This window comes from Astyanax mexicanus, unplaced genomic scaffold, assembly GCF_023375975.1.
Source record: "Astyanax mexicanus isolate ESR-SI-001 unplaced genomic scaffold, AstMex3_surface scaffold_39, whole genome shotgun sequence".
Lineage (NCBI taxonomy): Eukaryota > Metazoa > Chordata > Actinopteri > Characiformes > Acestrorhamphidae > Astyanax > Astyanax mexicanus.
The window spans coordinates 738,688-762,071 of record NW_026040049.1 but is presented as its reverse complement, the minus strand read 5'-3'; the positions used below and the strand labels follow the sequence as shown (position 1 = coordinate 762,071).

At 38.5% G+C, this 23,384-nt stretch overlaps 1 protein-coding gene across 1 annotated transcript; it reads left to right on the top strand.

Moving 5' to 3' along the window:
- The first annotated feature begins 1,647 nt into the window (after positions 1-1,647).
- On the top strand, positions 1,648-23,081 carry slc9a1b (solute carrier family 9 member A1b). The gene is made up of 12 exons (XM_049473526.1): positions 1,648-2,644; positions 10,455-10,918; positions 11,087-11,337; positions 12,326-12,543; positions 12,659-12,861; positions 14,028-14,117; positions 14,441-14,511; positions 17,420-17,596; positions 18,246-18,342; positions 20,351-20,452; positions 21,583-21,655; positions 21,804-23,081. Exons 1-12 carry the CDS (start codon positions 2,389-2,391, stop codon positions 22,106-22,108), a joined length of 2,307 nt encoding a protein of 768 aa, XP_049329483.1. The 5' UTR covers positions 1,648-2,388; the 3' UTR covers positions 22,109-23,081.
- The last annotated feature ends 303 nt before the right edge of the window (positions 23,082-23,384 follow it).

Here is a 23,384-nt window from a genome sequence, read left to right as displayed (position 1 = left end):
GTGTCTTTGCTATCGTAACGACAGGAAAAGTACACCTTGCGTGGCTTGAATGAGGCACTCTCTTAATTAATCATTGGTGTGTTTAATTTGGGGCGAATCGTAAAATAAACCAATCAGAGTGTCTCTGGCTCATCGTTCTCTTTAAGAGTAGATCAGGTGAGCTCTGACTTTGGTGGATTGCTATTGTAACGGTGCAGCTACCTGGACGTGTCCAACAGACTCTTCTCAGCAGAGGAAACTGAGCTGCTGGTTGACGCTGTGAAGGAGCTCCAGCAGCTCATTTACGGGAACAGCAATGTTATTTTATTTACTATTCTGTTTATTGTTGATGTAAAAGTTGGGTTTGTGCTGCTGTGTGTTCATGTGTGTGTAATAAGTGGGGGTGTACGCTCGGCTCGGCACGGCGCCTGTGTTACCGAGATAGCGATGAGCGTCTGACTGTTGGCGTCTGTCTAGGTTGTATTCAGTCAGTGGAGCTCCTGTGTTTTCTGTTACCAAGATAAACAAGATAAAACTCCAGAAATGTACCTGAACACACCTCATTTCCAGAACACCACGCCCATCAGTGTAGATATATTCAGAAGCTCTGCTGCTGTTTAAACCAGGCAGGAGGAAGAAGTGAAAATACACTGTTGGTGGGGTGGAAGATAGCAATGAGCATTCACTTCACTCCATTTACTAACATTCCTTTGTTATTTACACTAAATGGAGGGGTCAATGCTGTTCCACTACTGTCAGTACTGAATGTAAGGATGATTAGGCGCAGATATATATCTAATATCTATCTTTTCAGTTTAACTTAAAGGAAGTTAATGACATTAGACATGTAATAAAATGCAGAAGGACAATTATTATATTACATATTATATTTAATAGCATTAATATGTGAAAAAACAGCATTTATAATAATAGATAATAATAAATAAAATATTAATAATAAAGTCAGTGATTAATGATAAAGAGCTTGTTATAGCTGAGCTTCAGGCTGCAGGGGAATCACTGTCTCCCCCTGCTGGTCCCTCAGGGTTCTGCAGTTCTTGGGGTGTAATTTACTGTCTCTGTATAATATTTTACACATTTTACACATCTAACACACACTTTTCCTCCCTCCCAGTTTACAACTCAAACCCCGCCTGTGGGCGGGGCAAGCGAGCAGGGGGAGGAGTTATATTGAGAAAGGAGGGGCTGAAAGAGGAGGACAGAGAGAGAGAGAAGTTTATAGAGGGAGAGAGAGAGTTCTGGGCTGGACTGAGAGGATCAGTTTCAATAATGGATATATTATTATGCAGATTTTTGGATTATTTCAGTGATTTTTGGGAGGATTGAAGATTATTTTTTTGAACTGTGGATGTTTTGGAGGAGGAGCATCACCGGATCAGAACTCACTGTAGCTGAAGTTTTATGAGTAGATCTTTGTGTGTGTGCACATATATATTACAAACCTATAATAACTAACATATATATTTACAGTGTTAATACATATTAAAATATATAATATATGTACAGTATCTGTATTAAAAGCTCTACTCTGATATTATTGTTGATTTGTGTTAATATGGATCTTATCTAATCTGAATATTATCTAATCTGATATCTATAGTTAATTTTACCAGGCAACACCAGAGAGTCTTGCTGTTGTGGTGGTTGCTGTAGTTTGACACTGTGGTTGCTGTGGTTTGGCCTTGACTGCTGTAGTTTGACACTGTGGTTACTGTTGTTTGACCATTGTTGCTGTAGTTTAATAGTGATTATTGTGGTTTGGCTGTGAATGCTGGGGTTTGACTGTGGTTACTGTAGTGTGATAGTGGTTACTGTGGTTTGGCTGTGGTTGCTGTGGTTTGGCCGTGGTTGCTGTAGTTTGACAGTGGTTAATGTAGTTTGGCTGTGGTCACTGTGGTTTGACCATAGTTACTGTGGTTTGGTCATAGTTACTGTGGTTTGATTGTAGTTGCTGTATTTTGGCTGTGGTTGCTGTGGTTTTGACTGTGTGTGTTTACTCTGGTTTTCTGGTGGTTGACATGGTTTTTACATAGTTACTGTGGGTTGGCTGTAGTTACTGTGGATTAGCTCTGGTTGCTGTGATTTAGCCGTGGTTTCTGTAAATTTGCTGTGGTTACTGTAGTTTACCTGTGGTTTGACTGTGGTTTGGCCATATTTGCAGTGGTTGCTGTGGATTGACAGAGATTACTCTGTTTTTCTGGTGGTTGGTGTGGTTTGACCTTGGTTACACTGGTTTTCTGGTGGTAGCCATGGAATTGACCTAGTTACTGTGGGTTAACCATGGTTACTGTAGTTCACCTGTGGTTTGGACATGGTTTCTGTGGTTTGAACGTGGTTGCTGTGGATTGACCTTGGTTACTCTGGTGGTTTAGCTGTTAGTAGTGCATTATGGGTATGAACTGGTTGTTGTGGTCAGTGCTGTTGGTGTTCCTGGTGTTCGGCTCGGTTCCTGTAGGCAGTGATGCAGGTTCTGATCCTGATCCAGATCTTCATCCAGATCCACCACGGGATCCTCACACTCCCCAACATACCCCCCCTCACACTCCCCGCCGCACCTTCCCCGTGCTCACGGTGCAGTTCCAGACCGTACGGAAACCCTTCGAGAGCGCCCTCTGGATTCTCCTGGCGTCACTGCTGAAGCTCGGTAAGATACATACGTTTAATATCAATATTTATATTTATTATGATATTAAACAATCAGTTGATCATTTGCTCAATCTGGTAAACAATCAAGAGATCAATCAGGGGAACACTAGGATAAAGAGTCAGCTGATCGTTATGTTGAATGTTAAGATTATCTCTGCGAGGGCATCATTTGATCAGATTGTCTATCAGTCAGTTAATCAGTCAGTTGATCAGTCAATTGATCAGTCAATTGACCATTGAACAATTAGCTGAAGTTAGTTGTTCAATCAATCTATTAGTCGGAGATTAACATAATTTCAATTCTCTGTATGTCCTGTAAATATACAGTATTGACAATAAAACTACTTGACTTGACTTGACTTGAGTTGAACACTCAGGTGGCCAGTCACGTGATCAGGAGGTCTGTCAGTTGACCAGTCAGTCAGTTGATCAGATCAGTCAGTTATTTTACCAGTCAGTCAGTTGATCAGTCACTCTACAAGACAATCAGTGATCAGTCAGCTGATCACTCAATTGATCAGACTGATCATTTGATCAGTCAGTTGACCGGTCAGTTACTTTACCAGTCGGTCAGTTGATCAGTCAGTCAGTTAAATAGTCAGTCAGTAGATCAGTCTGTCTTAACATTAAAACTCTCCAGAGATAAATAAAGCAGCTGCCACTGTTACTGGATTAATCAATGGGTTTAAAATCACTGTGGGTGTGTGTGTATAGTGTGTATGTGTGTACAGTGTGTGTGTATAGTGTGTATGTGTGTACAGTGTGTGTGTGTGTACAGTGTGTGTGTGTGTGTGCATGCCTGCTGGCTGATTTCATTACAATATTCCCCTTAATCATTTCCTGTGACTTTGATCAGAGCACTGAGCCAGAGACTCATCACAGAACATCACTAAACATCACAGAACATCACAGAACATCACTAAACATCACAGAACATCACTAAACATCACAGAACATCACAGAACATCATTAAACATCACAGAACATCACTAAACATCACAGAACATAATTAAACATCACAGAACATCACAGAACATCACTAAATATCACTAAACATCACTAAACATAACAGAACATCACAGAACATCACTAAACATCACAGAACATCACTAAACATAACAGAACATCACAGAACATCACTAAACATCACAGAACATCACAGAACATCACTAAACATCACAGAACATCATTAAACATCACTAAATATCACAGAACATCACTAAACATCACAGAACATCACAGAACATCACTAAACATCACAGAACATCACTAAACATAACAGAACATCACAGAACATCACTAAACATCACTAAACATCACAGAACATCACAGAACATCACAGAACATCACTAAACATCACAGAACATCACTAAACATCACTAAACATCACAGAACATCATTAAACATCACAGAACATCACAGAACATCACAGAACATCACTAAACAACACAGAACATCACAGAACATCACTAAACATCACAGAACATCACTAAACATCACTAAACATCACTAAACATCACTAAACATCACAGAACATCATTAAACATCACAGAACATCACTAAACATCACAGAACATCACAGAACATCACAGAACATCAATAAATATCACAGAACATCACTAAACATCACAGAACATCACTAAACATCACAGAACATCACTAAACATCACAGAACATCACTAAACATCACAGAACATCACAGAACATCACTAAACATCACAGAACATCACTAAATATCACAGAACATCACTAAACATCACAGAACATCACTAAACATCACAGAGCATCACAGAACATCACTAAACATCACAGAACATCACTAAACATCACAGAACATCACTAAACATCACAGAACATCACTAAACATCACAGAACATCACAGAACATCACTAAACATCACTAAACATCACAGAACATCACTAAATATCACAGAACATCACTAAATATCACAGAACATCACTAAACATCACAGAACATCACAGAACATAATTAAACATCACTAAACATCACTAAACAACACAGAACATCACTAAACATCACAGAACATCACAGAACATCACTAAACATCACAGAACATCACTAAATATCACAGAACATCACTAAACATCACAGAACATAATTAAACATCACTAAACATCACTAAACAACACAGAACATCACTAAACATCACAGAACATTACAGAACATCACTAAACATCACAGAACATAATTAAACATCACAGAACATCACTAAACATCACAGAACATCACAGAACATAATTAAACATCACAGAACATCACTAAACATCACAGAACATCACTAAACATCACAGAACATAATTAAACATCACAGAACATCACAGAACATCACAGAACATAATTAAACATCACAGAACATCACAGAACATCACTAAACATCACAGAACATAATTAAACATCACAGAACATCACTAAACATCACAGAACATCACAGACCATAATTAAACATCACAGAACATCACTAAACATCACAGAACATCACTAAACATCACAGAACATAATTAAACATCACAGAACATCACTAAACATCACAGAACATCACTAAACATCACAGAACATCACTAAACATCACAGAACATCACAGAACATAATTAAACATCACTAAACATCACTAAACATCACAGAACATAATTAAACATCACAGAACATCACTAAACATCACAGAACATCACTAAACATCACAGAACATCACAGAACATAATTAAACATCACAGAACATCACTAAACATCACAGAACATCACTAAACATCACAGAACATCACAGAACATAATTAAACATCACTAAACATCACTAAACATCACAGAACATAATTAAACATCACAGAACATCACTAAACATCACAGAACATCACTAAACATCACAGAACATCACAGAACATAATTAAACATCACTAAACATCACTAAACATCACAGAACATAATTAAACATCACAGAACATCACTAAACATAACAGAACATCACTAAACATCACAGAACATCACTAAACATCACAGAACATCACAGAACATAATTAAACATCACTAAACATCACTAAACATCACAGAACATAATTAAACATCACTAAACATCACAGAACATCACTAAACATCACAGAACATCACTAAACAACACAGAACATCACTAAACATCACAGAACATAATTAAACATCACTAAACATCACAGAACATCACTAAACATCACAGAACATCACTAAACATCACAGAACATCACAGAACATCACAGAACATCACAGAACATCACAGAACATCACTAAATATCACAGAACATCACAGAACATCACAGAACATCACTAAATATCACAGAACATCACAGAACATCATTAAACATCACAGAACATCACTAAACATCACAGAACATCACTAAACAACACAGAACATCACAGAACATCACTAAACATCACAGAACATCACAGAACATCACTAAACATCACAGAACATCACTAAACATCACAGAACATCACTAAACATCACAGAACATCACTAAACAACACAGAACATCACTAAATATCACAGAACATCACTAAACATCACAGAACATCACTAAATATCACAGAACATCACAGAACATCACTAAACATCACTAAACATCACAGAACATCACTAAACATCACTAAACATCACAGAACATCACTAAACATTAAAGAACATCACAGAACATCACTAAACATCACAGAACATCACTAAACATCACAGAACATCACTAAACATCACTAAACATCACAGAACATCACTAAACATCACAGAACATCACTAAACATCACAGAACATCACTAAACATCACAGAACATCACTAAACATCACAGAACATCACTAAACATCACTAAACATCACAGAACATCACTAAACATCACTAAACATCACAGAACATAATTAAACATCACAGAACATCACAGAACATCACAGAACATAATTAAACATCACTAAACATCACAGAACATCACTAAACATTAAAGAACATCACAGAACATCACTAAACATCACAGAACATCACTAAACATCACAGAACATCACTAAACATCACTAAACATCACAGAACATCACTAAACATCACAGAACATCACTAAACATCACAGAACATCACTAAACATCACAGAACATAATTAAACATCACTAAACATCACAGAACATCACTAAACATCACAGAACATCACTAAACATCACAGAACATCACTAAACATCACAGAACATCACAGAACATAATTAAACATCACTAAACATCACTAAACATCACAGAACATAATTAAACATCACAGAACATCACAGAACATCACTAAACATCACAGAACATAATTAAACATCACAGAACATCACTAAACATCACAGAACATCACTAAACATCACAGAACATCACAGAACATAATTAAACATCACTAAACATCACAGAACATAATTAAACATCACAGAACATCACTAAACATAACAGAACATCACTAAACATCACAGAACATCACTAAACATCACAGAACATCACAGAACATAATTAAACATCACTAAACATCACTAAACATCACAGAACATAATTAAACATCACTAAACATCACAGAACATCACTAAACATCACAGAACATCACTAAACATCACAGAACATCACTAAACATCACAGAACATCACAGAACATCACAGAACATCACAGAACATCACTAAATATCACAGAACATCACAGAACATCACTAAATATCACAGAACATCACAGAACATCATTAAACATCACAGAACATCACTAAACATCACAGAACATCACTAAACAACACAGAACATCACAGAACATCACTAAACATCACAGAACATCACTAAACATCACAGAACATCACTAAACATCACAGAACATCACTAAACATCACAGAACATCACTAAACAACACAGAACATCACTAAATATCACAGAACATCACTAAACATCACAGAACATCACTAAATATCACAGAACATCACAGAACATCACTAAACATCACTAAACATCACAGAACATCACTAAACATCACTAAACATCACAGAACATCACAGAACATCACAGAACATCACTAAACATCACAGAACATCACAGAACATCACTAAACATTAAAGAACATCACAGAACATCACTAAACATCACAGAACATCACTAAACATCACAGAACATCACGGAACATCACTAAACATTAAAGAACATCACAGAACATCATTAAACATCACAGAACATCACTAAATATCACAGAACATCACAGAACATCACTAAACAACACAGAACATCACTAAATATCACAGAACATCACTAAACATCACAGAACATCACTAAATATCACAGAACATCACTAAACATCACAGAACATCACTAAACATCACAGAACATCACAGAACATCACAGAACATCACTAAACATCACAGAACATCACAGAACATCACAGAACATCACTAAACATCACAGAACATCACTAAACATCACAGAACATCACTAAACATCACTAAACATCACTAAATATCACAGAACATCACTAAACATCACAGAACATCACTAAACATCACAGAACATCACTAAACATCACTAAATATCACAGAACATCACAGAACATCACTAAACATCACAGAACATCACAGAACATCACTAAACATCACAGAACATCACAGAACATCACTAAACATCACTAAACATCACAGAACATCACTAAATATCACAGAACATCACTAAACATCACAGAACATCACAGAACATCACTAAACATCACAGAACATCACAGAACATCACTAAACATCACAGAACATCACAGAACATCACTAAACATCACTAAACATCACTAAACATCACAGAACATCACTAAATATCACTAAACATTAAAGAACATCCGTTATTGTGGTTATAATTACTCTTATTATTACTGTTGTTATTACTGTTGTTATTACTATTATTATAACTGTTGTTATTACTCTTAGTATTACTGTTGTTTTTACTGTTGTTATTACCCTTATTATTACTGTTGTTATTACTGTTGTTATTAATGTTGTTATTATTACTGTTATTATTAATGTCATTATTACTGTTATTATTAATGTTATTATTGTTATTAAGAATGTTATTATTATTATTATTATTATTATTATTATTGCTGTTATTATTGCTTTTGTTTTTACTGTTATTATTACTGTTATTATTACTGTTATTGTTACTGTTATTATTACTGTTATTATTGCTTTTATTATTACTGTTATTATTACTGTTATTTCCCTAATACATAAATAAAGACTGGCCACTGATACTAATATATATATATATAAATAATAATTTATCAATGCATAATATCACTATACCTACATTTAGAGTGTTATTAATATAGAGTGTATTCACCCTAATGAGGGACATTTTAAAACGTGCTGTGTTAAAGTCCGCCCCCGCTGAGTGGGTGTGGTCAGCCCTGAGTTTCCCCTATCAGAGAGAACACTACACCCAGTGGTGTATAGAGATAACAGATAAACAGAGGGGCGGGGCTTATCTCAGAGCTCTCCAGTTCAGACTGCTCTTCTCTATTAATAACAGTGTAATAACAGCATTAATAACAACATAACTATATTTATCAATATTTATCACAGCTCATCAAACTATACAGGAAATTATTTTATACTGTAATATTGTAGCTCCCAGAATTCCACACCAGCACCTGTTAAACCAAGACCACCATAAACACATAGAACCAGTTTATTCCAAAATAATTTATATATTGTGTAATTCCTCAGGGCTTAGTTTAGGCCCATTCATGTTCTGTTTCTGCACATTACTGTAGATAATGTTATTATTTTCGTAGATACACTAATAACATTGCTTATATACAGCTATTAAAAAATAAGATTCCACTTAAAAATGATGAGTATCTTTAATTTTACCAAATATAAAACCTCTGGAATATAATCAAGAGGAAGATGGATGATCACAAACCATCAAACCACCAAACTGAACTGCTTGAATTTTTGCACCAGGAGTAAAGCAGCATAAAGTTATCCAAAAGCAGTGTGTAAGACTGGTGGAGGAGGAGAACATGATGCCAAGATGCATGAAAAAAAAACTGTGATTAAAAACCAACCAGGGTTATTCCACCAAATATTGATTTCTAAAAGCTTATGTAGCTCTGCACAAATTAAATCTATTGTAAGAGACAGGTTCTTGCTTGACAGGTGTTCTTAAAAAAGTATAAGGCAGTCCTGATGAGTCCCAGTTTCATCATTATAGCATTTTTTGATGGCTTTGCGGTGACTGCACTTGAGGAAACTTTCAAAGTTCTTGAAATTCTTCTTTTTAGATTGACTGACCTTCATTTTATCGTACAGTATTTTTATCTTTATTAAGTTGAGTAGTTGTTGCTTCTCATAATCTGGATTCGAACATTACTCAAATATTCACTATTCACTGTATACCTGTAACTCTACCTCTTCACTACTTTACTTTAACTGATGCTCTCAAACTTTACATTAAGAGACAAGAAATTCAAGTAATTAACTCTTGATGAGTTCAGCACAGCTGTTAACTGAAAGCCTGAATTCCAGGAGACTCTACCTCATAAAACTAACTGAGAAAATGATTCCATATCCAGCAGGATGTTCAAAACTGATCATCAGTCAGTCAGTTAACTACTCGACCAATTAAACAAGAGGAGCTACTTTGAAGAATGTAAAATATGAAACATATTCTGCTTTGTTTAACACTTTTTTGGTTTATTAAATAATTTCATGTTTTTCTTTATAGTATGAATGACATATTATTAATCTACAATACAGAACATTTTAATATAAAGTATTTAAGGTTTCTCTCTCTCTCTGTGTTTCAGGGTTCCACATCATCCCTCGGTTCTCCAGCGTGGTTCCAGAGAGCTGTGTTCTGATAATGGTGGGTTTACTGGTGGGGGCTTTGATAAAGCTGCTGGGAGAGACCCTCCCAGTTCTGGACACTCAGCTCTTCTTCCTGGTCCTGCTGCCCCCCATCATCCTGGACGCCGGGTACTTCCTGCCCATCCGGCCCTTCGGCGAGAACCTGGGCACCATCCTGGTGTTTGCGGTGGTGGGAACGCTGTGGAACTCCTTCTTCATGGGCGTGGTCCTGTACGGGGTGTGTCTGCTGGAGGGGTCCTCGCAGCTAGCCGGGGTGGACCTGCTGGCCTGCCTGCTGTTCAGCTCCATCGCATCCGCCGTCGACCCCGTCGCCGTCCTCGCCGTCTTCGAGGAGATCCACATCCACGAGCTCCTGCACATCCTGGTGTTCGGAGAGTCGCTGCTCAACGACGCCGTCACTGTGGTGAGTGACCACAGCCATTTATTCAGCATACAGCAGTTTAGCCCCGCCCCTTTACTCAGCCAACAGCCGTTTAGCCCCTCCCCTTCTTTCACCAACCACATACACCTATACATAGATCATTACGGACGCAGTTCCTTTACTGTTTCTTTTGGTCGTCTCGTTCTCCAGGTGCTATACCACCTGTTTGAGGAGTTTGCGATGATGGGCGAGGTGACCCTGGTTGATGTGTTTCTGGGCGTGTTGTGTTTCTTCGTGGTGGCACTAGGGGGCGTCCTGGTTGGGGCAGTTTATGGGCTGCTGGCAGCCATCACCTCCCGCTTCACCTCGCACACTCGCGTCATCGAACCGCTCTTCGTCTTCCTCTACAGCTACATGGCGTACCTGTCCGCCGAGGTCTTCCACCTGTCCGGCATCATGGCGTAAGTGATTCGTCGGACTCTGTTCGCCACAATTACTGTAAAATATAGTCCATTATTTAGGGCATGTTTGGTAATACTGTATTATTTGGACTAAAAGGTGCACTTAAAATCACCTTAATTGCCTTAAAAGCACCTTATGTATGAATTCTACCAGTCAGGTATTAAGGAGCAGTAAAGCTTCAGATTTCAGTGAAGTTTCTCCAGCAATAAGGCTGGGTGCAGCAGCATTAGCATTAGCCACAAACTGCATGGCTAACTATTTCATTGTTTGTTCAGAGGGGAGTATATCGGACTGTAGTCTATGTGTTTACCGTCTTAAAACAAGCTATGTGGGACGAACCACTAGCTAATATCACCCAAGGTTACCAGAACACTCAGGGTTCCTCTGTCTAGTGGCTAATGCTAATGCTAATGCTGCTGCACTCAGCCTTAATGCTGAAGAAACTTTACAGGAAACTCACCTTGAGACAAAATATTGGAAATCTAAGCTTACTGTAAATAAACAGAAGTGTTTTACTTACCCAAATAGACAGTTATCAGGAGAGAAATCTGTGTAGATAAACATTTGGGGCTCATTTAACTTTAAAAGAAAATGTTGTTTTAAAGAATTACAGTTTTGTTTATTGAGGCACTTTCTCCAGATTCCCCGTTAGAAGGTAAACATGGCAACATCCTTGTTGACTTCGATATAGGCATTCTTAGTAGTGTTGCTTATAATCCGATGCTCCTTATATTACGAACAATATGATACTCAAATTTTTACTCTGTAGCAATGAAGCTAACCCTCCAATTACCGTGGTGCTAATCAGTGGAGCTAACTTATCATGCAATCCTCTAACTGTTCGGTAAGCTCTAGTAGACTTGCTAATGTGTTTTCTGACACTATGAGACTCACTGTTATCTAGAACACTGTTATATCTAGAACTGCGCTAGCAGTGCTAAAGCAGTAGCAGTGTCCTGACGCGTGAACTGCCCCGTCGCTCTGCAGGCTGATAGCTTGCGGCGTGGTGATGCGTCCGTACGTGGAAGCCAACATTTCCCACAAGTCCTACACCACCATAAAGTACTTCCTGAAGATGTGGAGCAGTCTGAGTGAAACGCTCATCTTCATCTTCCTGGGCGTGTCCACCGTCGCCGGACCTCACACCTGGAACTGGACCTTCGTCTCCGCCACCATCGTCCTCTGCCTGCTGTCCCGCGTGCTTGGTGAGTTAAAGAACAGGGAATTCTGGGAAAAGGGGAATGATGCATTAACGTTATATTTCTTGAGTAAAGTTGTCCGTTGAGTTTCCGATAAACTGGCCGCCTGTGTGTGGAGCAGGAGTGGCGGGACTGACCTTCTTCATCAACAAGTTCCGAATGGTGAAGCTGACGGGGAAGGACCAGTTCATCGTGGCGTACGGTGGCCTGCGAGGGGCAATCGCCTTCTCTCTGGCATTTCTGCTGTCGGCCGAGCATTTCCCCATGAAGAACCTGTTCCTTACCGCCATCATCACTGTCGTCTTCTTCACCGTCTTCGTCCAGGTCAGTGTGACAGACACGCTTACCATTCAACATCATTACCGAGACAGTTACCAACCCAAATCATTAAAATACAATCATTACCGATACAATAATTACCAATATACTTCCTATCGCAAATCATTACCAACACCAATCTTTACTGAAACAGCTACCACAGCAAATCATTACCGACACACTTATTCCTAATACAGTTACCATCCCAAATCATTACAATACAATCATTACCGATACAATCATTACCATTGTCTTCTTCACCCTCTTCGTCCAGGTCAGTGTGACAGATACGCTTACCGCCCAACATCATTACTGACACAATCTTTACAGAAATAGTTCCCATCCCAAATAATCACAATACAATCATTACTGATACACTCATTACTGATACAGTTACCATAGCAAATAATTACCAACACAACCTTTACCGATATAGTTCCCATCCCAAATAATTACAACACAATCAATACCGACACACTCATTACTGATACAGCTACCATAGCAAATCATTACCGAAGCAATCATTACCATCATCTTCTTCACCGTCTTCGTCCAGGTCGGTGTATCAGATATGCTTACCGTCCTACATCATTACCGACACAAACTTTACTGATATACTTCCCATCCTAAATCAGTACAATACAATCATTACCGATACAGATCCAATCCCAAATCATAACCGATACAGTTCCCGTCCTTAATTATTACCAATATAATTATTGATATAGTTTCCGTGCCTAATCGTTACCGATAAAATAATTACCTATACAGTTCCCATCATTAATCATTACTGATATAATCATTACCGATACAGTTTCCATCTTTAATAATCACTGATATAATCATTACCGATACAGTTCTCATCTTTAATAATCACTGATATAATCATTACCGATACGGTTCCCATCCCAAATCATTATAAATACAGTTTAAATCATCAACGATATGATCATTACCATGGCGATTGTATTGGATCTGATGTCATATCGTAAATCATTACAGATTAATCTCTGATACAGTATCAGGAATCAGAAGAGTTCAGGTTGTGATGAGAGTAAAGGTGTTAATGTTAAACCTGTATAAACAGCGTTTGGTTTGATGGATCTGATGGGAGATGTGGAGATGTGAGGGTTGTGCGTATCCGTGTTGTGATGTAAACACTGTATCTGCAGGGAATGACCATACGACCTCTGGTCGACCTTCTGGCTGTAAAGAAGAAAAAAGAGACCAAGTTTACAATAAACGAAGAGATTCACACCCAGGTCAGTTACTGTCATCTTCAAACCTTCATCTTACTTAGCTGTACATTAGCATCATCGCTGTAGGGCTAATTGGTGGGGTATATGCTTACATTAGCTGTTAGCTACATTAGCATCATCGCTGTAGGGCTAATTGGTGGGGTATATGCTTACATTAGCTGTTAGCTACATTAGCATCATCGCTGTAGGGCTAATTGGTGGGGTATATGCTTACATTAGCTGTTAGCTACATTAGCATCATCGCTGTAGTGCTAATTGGTGTTTGTGTGTTTTGTAAAATTATTTATGATTGGTTTATGGTTGTTTGTTTGTTTGTTTGTTTGCAGTTTTTAGAGCATGTGTTGGTGGGGATCGAGGGGGTCTGTGGTCATTATGGTCATCGTCACTGGAAGGATAAGTAAGGATAAAACACCTACATTAAATTCAATCAGTCTGATCTCATTCTGACTGATTTTAGTCTGATCTTAGTCTGATTTTAGTCTGATTACAGTCTAATCTCAGTCTGATCTCAATCTGATCTCAGTCTGACTACAGTCTAATCTCAATCTGATAACAGTATGATTACAGTATAATCGTAATCTGATTACAGTCTAATCTCAATCTGATAACAGTATGATTACAGTATAATCGTAATCTGATTACAGTCTAATCTCAGTCTGATCACAGTCTGATTACAGTATAATCATAATCTGATCACAGTCTAATCTCAATCTGATTACAGCATAATCATAATCTGATTACAGTCTAATCTCAATCTGATCACAGTCTGATTACAGTATAACCACAAGTCTGATTTTAATCTGATTACAGTGTGATTTATTGATCAGGTGATGCAAAAGACACATTGAATCTGAATGTCCGGTTTGAGTCACATCTACACAAATCTGATTATAATCCCCTTTAAAACCACCCCTTTCTATACCTGCCTCTACCTGTTTCTCTATACCTGCTTATTTCTCTCTGTCTGTCTCTCTCTCAGGTTGGGCAGGTTGAATGCGAGTTATCTGTCTCTCTCTCTGTCTGTCTCTCTCTCAGGTTGGGCAGGTTGAATGCGAGTTATCTGTCTCTCTCTCTGTCTTTCTCTCTCTCAGGTTGGGCAGGTTAAATATGAATGATCTGTCTCTCTCTCTGTCTTTCTCTCTCTCAGGTTGGGCAGGTTGAATGCGAGTTATCTGTCTCTCTCTCTGTCTGTCTCTCTCTCAGGTTGGGCAGGTTGAATGCGAGTTATCTGTCTCTCTCTCTGTCTTTCTCTCTCTCAGGTTGGGCAGGTTGAATGTGAGTTATCTGTCTCTCTCTCTGTCTGTCTCTCTCTCAGGTTGGGCAGGTTGAATGCGAGTTATCTGTCTCTCTCTCTGTCTTTCTCTCTCTCAGGTTGGGCAGGTTGAATGTGAATGATCTGTCTCTCTCTCTGTCTGTCTCTCTCTCAGGTTGGGCAGGTTGAATGCGAGTTATCTGTCTCTCTCTCTGTCTTTCTCTCTCTCAGGTTGGGCAGGTTGAATGTGAGTTATCTGTCTCTCTCTCTGTCTGTCTCTCTCTCAGGTTGGGCAGGTTGAATGCGAGTTATCTGTCTCTCTCTCTGTCTTTCTCTCTCTCAGGTTGGGCAGGTTGAATGTGAATGATCTGTCTCTCTCTCTGTCTGTCTCTCTCTCAGGTTGGGCAGGTTGAATGCGAGTTATCTGTCTCTCTCTCTGTCTTTCTCTCTCTCAGGTTGGGCAGGTTGAATGTGAGTTATCTGTCTCTCTCTCTGTCTGTCTCTCTCTCAGGTTGGGCAGGTTGAATGCGAGTTATCTGTCTCTCTCTCTGTCTTTCTCTCTCTCAGGTTGGGCAGGTTGAATGCGAGTTATCTGTCTCTCTCTCTGTCTGTCTCTCTCTCAGGTTGGGCAGGTTGAATGTGAATGATCTTTTTTTTTTTTTTTTTTTTTTCTTCTTTATTTAACCAGGCAGATCATTAAGAACAAGTTCTTATTTACAGTGATGGCCTGACATAAAACACAAATAAGTAACACTTAAAAAAAAAAACAACAAACAAAAACATAAAAACAGGATAAGAAAAAACATTAAAAAACATTAAATCAGCAGGCCTAGGTATAGAGGCAGGAAACTAAACTGAAGGATTAGATGGAGGGGAAACATTTGCAGGGATCCGTGAGATGGTGGGAAATAAAACGTTTGAAGGCTGGGACGGAGATAAAAGTAACCAGTTTGAGGTGAGTTTGTAGTGCATTCCAGTCTGTGGCAGCAGCTGACTGGAATGATGCACGGCCAAGTATAGATCTGGTTTGAGGAATTGTTAGCAAAATACGAAGAGAGGACCGAGTGTTATACATGGTAGGTAAACGGTGCAATAGACGAGACAAATAAGGGGGTGTCTGATTAAGAATGGTCTTATAGATAAGAGTGAGCCAGTGAATATGACGACGAGTATGAAGCGATGGCCAATTTACCAGAGAGTAAAGACTGCAATGATGAGTATGTAGGGGGGCATTTGTAGCAAAACGAATGGCAGAATGATAGAGTGTGTCCAGTTTAGCAAGAGTGCCTTTAGAGGCAGTTCTATAGATAGTATCTCCAAAATCAAGTGTGGGAAGAATAGTCATTTTTATAAGCGTGAGTTTAGAAGAGAAAGTAAAAGCGTGACGGTGGCGGTAAAGGAAACCAAGTTTGGCCCGCACCTTGGACTGTAACTGAGAGATGTGATGTGAGAAACACAATGTAGAGTCTAGCCAAATACCCAGGTATTTGTAGGTAGAGACTTCCTCCAAAATTTCCCCCTCGCAGGTTGAGATGTTTAGGGGAGACGGAGAGGGAACACCCTTCCTATGAAACCACATGACTTTTGTCTTGGTTGCATTGAGGGACAATTTCAATTGTGAAAAGGCATGTTGTACCTGAAGAAAACTATCCTGAAGCGTGGATTGGACAGAAGACGGAGAAGGACCAGAGGCATATAAAATTGTGTCATCAGCATAAAGATGAATATGTGAATTGCCAGCAGTTAGGGGAATATTATTGATGTAGATGGAAAACAACAATGGGCCAAGTATAGAACCCTGAGGAACACCCTTTGTAACCAAGAGGGGGTGAGAGAGTGAATTATCAAACCTTACGCGTTGCACTCGATGAGAGAGATAGTGCGAGAACCAAGCCAGCGAGTGACCCAATACCCCAATACTATTCAACCTACGGATGAGGGTGGGATGGTCAACCGTGTCAAAGGCCTTTGCAAGGTCGATAAATATAGCCGCGCAGTGTTGTTTGGTGTCTAGCGTAAGATCTGTCTCTCTCTCTGTCTGTCTCTCTCTCAGGTTGGGCAGGTTGAATGCGAGTTATCTGAGGCGGTGGCTGATTGTGGGTGAAAGATCTCAGGAGCCCCAGTTGATCTCCTTCTATAACAGGCTGGAGCTGGAACAGGCGCTCCTGGTGGCGGAGAGTGGAACTGCGGGCAGGCTGACCCCGGCACTGCCCTCTAGCGCCTCCCTGCTGTGAGTACCGGAACTGTTCATCCTGGGAACCCAGTGACCTTTAGCTCAGGAGTTCTGGAGTTTTATCTTGTTTATCTTGGTAACAGAAAACACAGGAGCTCCACTGACTGAATACAACCTAGACAGACGCCAACAGTCAGACGTTCATCGCTATCTCGGTAACACAGGCGCTGTGCCGAGCCGAGCGTACACCCCCACTTATTACACACACATGAACACACAGCAGCACAAACCCAACTTTTACATCAACAATAAACAGAATAGTAAATAAAATAACATTGCTGTTCCCGTAAATGAGCTGCTGGAGCTCCTTCACAGCGTCAACCAGCAGCTCAGTTTCCTCTGCTGAGAAGAGTTTGTTGAACACGTCCAGGTAGCTGCACCGTTACAATAGCAATCCACCAAAGTCAGAGCTCACCTGATCTACTCTTAAAGAGAATGATGAGCAATGATGAGTTATTAATCAGTGAACAATTAATGCCTATAGCTCACTAAAATGGGGTCTATAATGTGTTTAAAAAGTTTGTTTTAAAGATCTAAGCAGAAAATACAAATAACACAATTCATTTTACATGTTTGTGTGTATGTTTGTGTATCTGTGTGTGTGTGTGTGTGTGTGTGTGTGTGTGTGTGTGTGTGTGTGTTGCAGTGCTGAGAAGCAGAAGTCGGTGATGAATGTCTCTAAAGAGCGAGAGCAGCGAATCCGGAAGATTCTCAGAGCAAACCTACAAAAAACAAGCCAGAGGGTAAAAACACACAATTCATTGTTATTTCTTGTTATTAATCACAAAGATTTGTGCAGATTATGATGATTAATCACAGTGATTTGTGCAGATTATGGTGATTAATCACAGTGATTTGTGCAGATTATGATGATTAATCACAGTGATATGTGCAGATTATGGTGATTAATCACAGTGATTTGTGCAGATTAGGGTGATTAATCACAGTGATATGTGCAGATTATGGTGATTAATCACAGTGATTTGTGCAGATTATGGTGATTAATCACAGTGATATGTGCAGATTATGGTGATTAATCACAGTGATTTGTGCAGATTATGGTGATTAATCACAAAGATTTGTGCAGATTATGATGATTAATCACAGTGATTTGTGCAGATTATGGTGATTAATCACAGTGATTTGTGCAGATTAGGGTGATTAATCACAGTGATTTGTGCAGATTATGGTGATTAATCACAGTGATATGTGCAGATTATGGTGATTAATCACAGTGATATGTGCAGATTATGGTGATTAATCACAGTGATTTGTGCAGATTATGATGATTAATTACAGTGATTTGTGCAGATTAGGGTGATTAATCACAGTGATTTGTGCAGATTATGGTGATTAATCACAGTGATATGTGCAGATTATGGTGATTAATTACAGTTATTTGTGCAGATTAGGGTGATTAATCACAGTGATATGTGCAGATTATGGTGATTAATCACAGCGATTTGTGCAGATTATGGTGATTAATCACAGTGATTTGTGCAGATTATGGTGATTAATCACAGTGATATGTGCAGATTATGGTGATTAATCACAGTGATTTGTGCAGATTATGATGATTAATTACAGTGATATGTGCAGATTATGGTGATTAATCACAGTGATTTGTGCAGATTATGATGATTAATCACAGTGATATGTGCAGATTATGGTGATTAATCACAGTGATTTGTGCAGATTATGGTGATTAATCACAGTGATTTGTGCAGATTATGGTGATTAATAACAGTGATTTGTGCAGATTATGGTGATTAATCACAGTGATTTGTGCAGATTATGATGATTAATCACAGTGATTTGTGCAGATTATGGTGATTAATCACAGTGATATGTGCAGATTATGGTGATTAATCACAGTGATTTGTGCAGATTATGATGATTAATTACAGTGATATGTGCAGATTATGGTGATTAATCACAGTGATTTGTGCAGATTATGATGATTAATCACAGTGATATGTGCAGATTATGGTGATTAATCACAGTGATTTGTGCAGATTATGGTGATTAATCACAGTGATTTGTGCAGATTATGGTGATTAATCACAGTGATTTGTGCAGATTATGGTGATTAATCACAGTGATTTGTGCAGATTATGATGATTAATCACAGTGATTTGTGTAGATTATGGTGATTAATCACAGTGATTTGTGCAGATTATGATGATTAATCACAGTGATTTGTGCAGATTATGGTGATTAATCACAGTGATATGTGCAGATTATGGTGATTAATCACAGTGATTTGTGCAGATTATGGTGATTAATCACAGTGATTTGTGCAGATTATGATGATTAATCACAGTGATTTGTGCAGATTATGATGATTAATCACAGTGATTTGTGCAGATTATGGTGATTAATCACAGTGATTTGTGCAGATTATGGTGATTAATCACAGTGATTTGTGCAGATTATGGTGATTAATCACAGTGATATGTGCAGATTATGGTGATTAATCACAGTGATTTGTGCAGATTATGGTGATTAATCACAGTGATTTGTGCAGATTATGATGATTAATCACAGTGATATGTGCAGATTATGGTGATTAATCACAGTGATTTGTGCAGATTATGGTGATTAATCACAGTGATTTGTGCAGATTATGGTGATTAATCACAGTGATTTGTGCAGATTATGGTGATTAATCACAGTGATTTGTGCAGATTATGGTGATTAATCACAGTGATTTGTGCAGATTATGGTGATTAATCACAGTGATTTCTGCAGCTGCGCTCGTACAGCAGACATGCACTATTTCTGGAGGAAGAAGAAGAGGACGACTGGAACGAAATGAAACTCCAGAAGCAAAGATTAGAGATGGGCCGGAGGGTAAGACTCAATCAGATTTACAAATTACAGATTATACTCCAACTATACTCCATCTGTTCAGACTATACTCCAACTACTCAGATTATACTTCAACAATTTAGATTAAACACCAACGTTTCAGATTATACTCCTTCTGTTTAGATTATACTTCAGTTTTTCAGATTAAATTCCTTCTGTTCAGAATGTTCTCCATATGTTCAGATTATACTCCTTTTGTTTAGATTATACTCCATATATTCAGATTATACTTTACAGTTTAGATTATACTCCTTCTGTTCATATTGTACTCTGTTCAGACTATACCCCTACTACTCAGATTATACTCCAACTGTTCAGATTATACTTTGACAGTTTGGATTATACTCCTTCTGTTCAGATTGTACTCAATCTGTTTAGATCATACTCCACCTATTTAGACTGCGCTCCAACTATTCAGATTATACTGTACCTGTTCAGATTATACTCCAATTTTTCAGATTACGGTCCATTTGATCAGATTACACTCCACTTGTTCAGACTATACCTCACCTGGTCAGATGATACTTCACCTGTTCATATTATACTCCAAGAGATTATCAGATTACCAGATACTCAGATTATACTTCAGTTTCTCAGATTATATCAGACTGTACAGAATATACTACTGTACATCTGTTTAGATTGTTCTCCATCTGGTTAGATTTTACTCCAACTATTCAGTTTATACTCCACCTGTTCAGATTATACTCAAACTATTCAGATTATACTTTAGTTTTTCAGATTAAAACAGACTGTACAAAATATACTGCATCTGTTTAGATTATTCCCCATCTGATAAAATTGTACTGTTGTACTGTTCATATTATAGACCACCTGTTCAGATTATAGCTCAATGTCTCATATATCATACATATATACATATCTCATATATATATCAGACTGTACAGAATATACTGTTCAGATTATACTCCACCATTTTATATTATAGTCCACATTTTCAGATTATACTCCAACTGTTCAGATTATAGCTCAATATCTCAGATTATATCAGACTGTACAGAATATACTGCATCTGTTCATATTATACTCCACCAGTTTAGATTATACTCCACATGTTGAGATTATATTCTAATTGTTTGGTTGTGTTGCAGATGAGTCACTATTTGACTGTTCCGGCTAACTGGCAGGAGTCGCCCCCTTTGAGAAGAGCGAAGACTGAGTCCGGTGAGCTCTTTTATTTCCTTCTTTATAAATGTGTTTTTATGTGTAATTTGTACTTTTTTGCTTTGAGACATGACCATATATGTATAGGTTAATATGTAGGATTGGGTTTATTTGTGTTGATGGTTCTTTTCTGTCTTTTTTTTACCAGGTAACCAGGTGAAGGAGTCCAGACCCAGCGCAGCAGTCAGTGTACCTATCGTCAGTGTGGAGTCGGTCCCTCCCTCAGCTCCTGCAGACTCAGGGATGTCTCCGGACAAGACCGCAGACAGTCCTCCGCAGACTGTAGGGGGCGCTCTAAAGTCTCTGGCGGGATCCGGCCGGGGGAAAGGTCGTAAACCCAGCGTAACTTTTGCTCTGGACGTGGATGAGCAGAAGCTGCCGCGATGTTTGAGCGACCCCGGCCCCAATAAAATAGACGAGGAGGACGAAGAGCACAGAGAGTGGGAGGTGTAAAATAATGACATCTTAAAAAGTTCGGACAATATTCGTACATAAACTCACTGAAACTGTGAGGACTATTGTGGACTTTGTTTTTTTAAAAAGCACTTTGCCTTACAGTTCTGGAGAAATTTACAGAGTCAGATTTGCTCACATTGGTGGAGAATGCGGGCCCAGGCACTTATCCCCACCTACTGAGCCTTCAACAGTTTAGCCCCACCCTTTAATTCAGTCTACTGCATTTTAGTCCCACCTTTTACCTCAGTGTACAGCAGTTTAGCTCCACCCATTAATTCAGTCTACGGCAGTGTAGCTCCACCCATTTATTCAGTCTACGGCAGTGTAGCTCCACCCATTTATTTAGTGCATGGCAGTGTAGCTCCACCCATTTATCTAGCCTACACCTATTCAGCAAATAGCAGCATTCCCCCACCAATTGATGTTGTAACACTTTAGCTCCGCTCATTCACAGTTAAGTTATAAAGAGTGTTTTATCTCAGACTGCACTCAATTAAGGACAGCCAATCAGAACAAAGTTCATTAACTTACATCATCACTCTTAAAAGCACAGTCACAAGAACACTCTCTTTTATTCTAAAAGATATATATATATTTTTTTGATAGTTTCTTTTTTTTAATAATTAATTTTAATCATTAATTTTAATTCATGGTGGAGGGATACATGCAGAGAGTTCCTCACAAAAAGTAGTTCCTAAAGAAAACTGTAGTAGATGTTTTTCCGATGTATTTTCATCATCGGCATGCCATATAAACCCTGGTGTAGGAGCACGGGTGGGTTTGGGCAGTATATAAAATATGAGCTCTATTATTTGTGTATATTATAAGTGGTCATGTGCTGTTATCACATGATTATACTCAGGTTAACAGTATTTATTGTTAAGTGTGGAGTTTGCAGAGTGTTTGATCAGCAGTTGTGTTTGATATTTGTGTATTTTTTTTATTAAATAAAGAATCTCTTTGGCTCTTCCTGAGGTTTACTTTGATCCTGTTTCTTTACTTTTAAACCAACCATCAGATCTTCTTATCCACTTTGTTCTGGTCAGGGTTGTGGTGTGTCCACAAATCTACCGGAATAATTAAGGCCAAGGGACGAAGGAGAACCCCTGGACAGAGCACCACACCCTCGTTCAACCCAGCGTACCCTAAGAAGGTCTGCTTCCACACAGCGAAAAAGGGCATTTTTGCACCTGAAAGTCTGAACCAAGGTTGATGTTTGTGTTACATTGTATTCGGTTCTGTATTTATTACATTTAGTTTTGGTTTCATACTG